The sequence below is a fragment of the Martes martes genome, assembly GCF_963455335.1.
Source record: "Martes martes genome assembly, chromosome: 12".
In the NCBI taxonomy this organism is placed as follows: domain Eukaryota; kingdom Metazoa; phylum Chordata; class Mammalia; order Carnivora; family Mustelidae; genus Martes; species Martes martes.
The window spans coordinates 69063641-69068132 of record NC_137900.1 but is presented as its reverse complement, the minus strand read 5'-3'; the positions used below and the strand labels follow the sequence as shown (position 1 = coordinate 69068132).

The window sequence follows — 4492 nt, the reverse complement described above, 5'->3', positions numbered from 1 at the left end:
GTACACATGGACTCAGAGGGTGGCACTGTTGAATGTCAGAAGAAAAAGTGCATTCCTTTACCAGAATAAGCGATACTAGACAACAAAATAATAGATGTTCGGTTCAAACTGCTGAGAAAGAAGACCAGGAAAACAGAAGGAAGGTGAAGAAACAAAGTAGATGGAGAAGGGGAAAGGAAAAGAAGGAGGAGGAAATGGGGAAGAGAAGAAAGAAAAATAAGGAAGAAAGAGAGAGAGAGAAGAGAGGAGAGAGCTTTATCTTGAGGAAAAGCCATGTGCCTTGCATGGGACCAAATGGCAGAGCTGCATACAACTAGAAACTGCAGACGAGACTATTCAGAAGGCTTACGTGAGAATTCTGTGTTGAAAAGAGTTTAAGTCCCGTATTTAGACTTACGAGCAGATAAGCTCTCTTAACACTAGCTTCAGTGACTTCATCTGTGAACATAAAAGATCTGATCTGGTCTCACACTGAGGATATCACTTGCTTTAAGACCTTTTATATTTTCCATAGATGCAAGTATCTGCTCAGGACTTTCTTCACAGCCCCTTTCACCTCCTTATTCCTCAGGCTGTAGATGATGGGGTTCAACATCGGGGTTACCACTCCATAAGACAGTCCAATGATTTCATCAGATGCTTTTGTGTCCCTTGACTTGGGCTTCATGTACATAAAAAGAGCTGAACCATAGAATAAGATAACCACAGTCAGGTGGGCTGAACAGGTAGAAAAAGCTTTCTTTCTCCCCTCAGTAGAATTAATTCTCAGGATGGAAGAGAGGATAAAAACATAGGAGATGAAAATTAACAGGAGAGGAATCACCAGTAAAACAATACTTGCCACTGTCATGATAAGCACATTCATGGAAATATCTGAACATACAAGTTTAAGAAGGGCCAGGATCTCACAGGTAAGATGATCAATAACATTATTTCCACAGAAAGGCAACACCATTGTCAGGGCTGTTTGCACTAAGGAATTCATACAGCCTATGATCCAGGACCAAGCAGCCATGTGCACATAAAGCACTCTGTTCATGATGATGGGGTACCTCAGTGGGTTGCAGATGGCCACATACCGATCATAGGCCATCACAGCCAAGAGGACACACTCAGTGGAGCCCAACCCAAGGGAGGCAACCATCTGCAGAACACAGCCAATGAAGGAGATGGATTTTGTCTCAGACCTAAATATAATGAGCATTGGAGGAATGGATGATGATGTATAACAGATGTCCAGGAACGAGAGGTTCCCAAGGAAGAAGTACATGGGGGTGTGGAGGCGAGAATCCAGTATGCTGATGATAATGAGGAGACTGTTTCCCAGGAGGATTATCACATACATGATGAGGCAGAGAACAAACAGAAAAAGCTGGAACTCTGGGTATTTGGAAAGTCCCACCAGGAAGAATTCAGTGACTGCTGAGTAATTCCCCATCTTTCTGTGTCCATGTCACCTTAACGCTTGAGAAAAGGACATGACTCAGGAAATAAATTGATTTATCAAATTACTTTTACTTCCATTACTTTGTTTTATTCTTAGCCTCTGCAATCAGCAAAGATAGGGATATTACATTAATTTAATTAATGATGAAACAGGAACTGAGAGATCAACACTACTGAGGCTCATACAGCAGTGAAAGCTGAGAATTGTGTTAGAAAGTTTCAGGCCTCTAATTAATGTTAAACTTAGGGACAAACTGCTTTCAAATGTAGATACATAAGAATCTATTAATGAATATTTTGAAATGTAACTGCATCCTAATAAAACTGGATATAATTTGAAATATATATCTTCAGTATCATGACAGTTATCCTCAGTATGACTATTTTAAGTTACTTAACTTTTTTGAGGCTCAGCTGCTAGTCTCAGCTAATAAAATTAGGGGAAGGGCAGGGAAGCTATAACTCTGGTAGTTTGTTGTGAGAATTAAATTAGATAACATCTTAAAGTAACGTGCATAGTAGGTGGTTCCAGCATGTCATCTAAAATTATATGCAATATAGGGGTGGCTGGGTGGCTCAGTTGGTTAAGCATCTGGCTTTTATTTTTGACTCAAGATCTTAGGGTGGTGAGCTTGGGCCCCACTCCACACCCAGGAGCTTGAGGTTCTCTCTCTCCCTCTCTCCCCTGCTCATGTGCTCTCTCTCTCAAAAAATAAAATTAGACATATATAATGGAATGCACTATAATAAAATATGTAATAGAATATAACAATATTAAGTATTTATATGTTCATAGAATTATAACTTTTAAGTCTATTTGGCTCAGAAGGAAGAACATCGCTTTAGTGGTTTTTTTTTTTTAATTTTAGGAAAGTCATTGAATTTTGGGACTATAATTGATAGTATAGGAACATTTTTTGATCTAAGAAATAATCTGATCCAGAATTTTAAGGAGTCTAGGAATCAAGGCCTGGAATCTGTCCTCCTATAAGTCACTTACTTTTCTTCCTAATTTCTGTAATTTTTAAAAAAGTTTATATTTATTTATTTGACAGAGAAACAGTGAGAGAGGGAACACAAGGAGGGAGAGTGGCAGAGGGAGAAGCAGAGAAGGGAGACTGATGTGGAGCTCGATCCCAGGATCCTGGAATCATGACCTGAGCTGAAGGCAGACACTTAATGACTGAGCCACCCAGGTGCCCCAACTTGTTTCCTTTTTTAAAAACATTATACAAATGGCAAATGTTTATTATTAATAAAGCGGAGGTCCAGATCTTCCCTCCCCTCTTGCACTTCTCTTCCTGACCTTGCCCTCACCAGCCCACACCTTCACTGTGTTCTTGGCCCCAGGTCCCTTGGCCCCTCAGGACCTCAGGCATGGGAACCCCAGCCCACGCAACTCCCTCCTGCTGCCCTGTGCTCTCCTTCCTCAGTTTTATTTCTGATTGTGAGTAATTTGATAGTGAACTCTAAAAGGCTGGATCATAAAAAATACTTATTTCTTCATGCACCTCCATTCCTGTTTCTGGTCACATTAGCACATGGACTTATTTCCACAAAGGAACCAATTAAAGCTGAAGTTTTAATTTGTTTGAAGACATTAGTTGTAAAGGAGGAGAAGGAGGAAAGGAGCCAGTTTTTACTATTATAGAAAACACATTAAACTTAAAACTTGTATCCTAGGGTGAAGTTGTTGAGGGGAAATGTATGAAGGAGGAATGGCTGTCTTTCTGTTCAGAAAAGGTCCTAGATGAGGGAGGATATTATCCAGTCCAAGGTGAATAAGAGAAAGCAAAAACAACCCATCACAAAAAGCCTAGTTTAATCCCCTCAGCTCTTTTCTCCCACTTTGGCTATTTCTCCCCTCTGATGGTGTCAGGGAAGGATTATTCGGTAGGTTTGCTTCCCAGTAATCTTCAGTACCTCTCCACAAATGACTTCCTAAAGAAAAGTACAACGTAAGGAGAAGCAGTGTGCTTACTATAAATATGACTTCTGCAAAGTTCTCTAGCCCCTCCTTCAACCACACTGCCACTCCTAAATTCCTCTATGTAGAAATACTGAAGCCACTCCTGATATCCTCAAAGCTGTGAAATGGCCATGCTGAATTTCTTCTACTTTCCAGAAAATACTACACTCTTTCTTCTTCATGTATTTGTAAATGCTGTGTTTTTAAGCTGAAAGGGCTTTTCCCAGCTTAGATATTATCTTTTCTGGGAAAGATTTCTTACCTCCTGGTCTCAGTAGGAGGCCCTGTGCTTACCTCCTGGTCTCAGTAGGAAAGCCCTGTGCTTTCCACTCTGCTAGTTTTCTTCATTTACTCATTTATTCAACACATACTATGGCACAAATACTGTGATGCGTATAGGGGTCTCACTGTGAGTACTAGACTTTCAAAATTGACAATAGATGCAGAATGCTTATAATAGTTATTTTATGCTTTTAAGAAACAAATAATTTGGAGTGCCTGGGTGGCTCAGTTGGTTAAGCAACTGCCTTTGGCTCAGGTCGTGATCCTAGAGTCCTAGGATCTAGTCCCACTTTGGGCTCCCTGCTCAGTGGGGAGTCTGCTTCTCCCTCTGACCTCTCCCCTCTCATGCTCTCTCTCTCTCTCAATAAATAAAATAAAATACATCTTAAAAAAGAGAAACAATTTATGTGCTCTATAACATGTTCCAATGTGAAAAAATTATGGAACACTTTGCAGATTATTTTATCAAACTAAAATTAAACCTAAAACTAAAAAACGCAGAACTGTCAGAGTAAAACCATGATCAATCCCATTTATAAATGCATATGCAAAGAATAATAAGTGTATCAAGCTACATACTAAAATGATATCATTTATTTTTATTAATACATGAAATTCTAAGTTAATGCTTGGAAATCTATCAGTTTAATATAATAAACAGGTAATAAAAATAAAATAGTTATTTAACTAGATGCTGCAAAGCAATGATAGAACATAAAATTCATTCTTGATAAAACCTCTTAGTAGTCTAGATCTAGGAGGATAAATCACCAAGATGGTAAAAATTCTCTCTCA

At 39.1% G+C, this 4492-nt stretch overlaps 1 protein-coding gene across 1 annotated transcript; it reads right to left on the bottom strand.

Moving 5' to 3' along the window:
* Nucleotides 1–499: 499 nt before the first annotated feature.
* On the bottom strand, nucleotides 500–1438 carry LOC308352886 (olfactory receptor 13D1; the record flags this gene model as incomplete). Its single annotated transcript, XM_080819372.1, has 1 exon — nucleotides 500–1438. The coding sequence occupies one exon, from the start codon at nucleotides 1436–1438 to the stop codon at nucleotides 500–502; it is 939 nt and encodes a 312-aa protein (XP_080675498.1).
* Between the last annotated feature and the right edge of the window lie 3054 nt (nucleotides 1439–4492).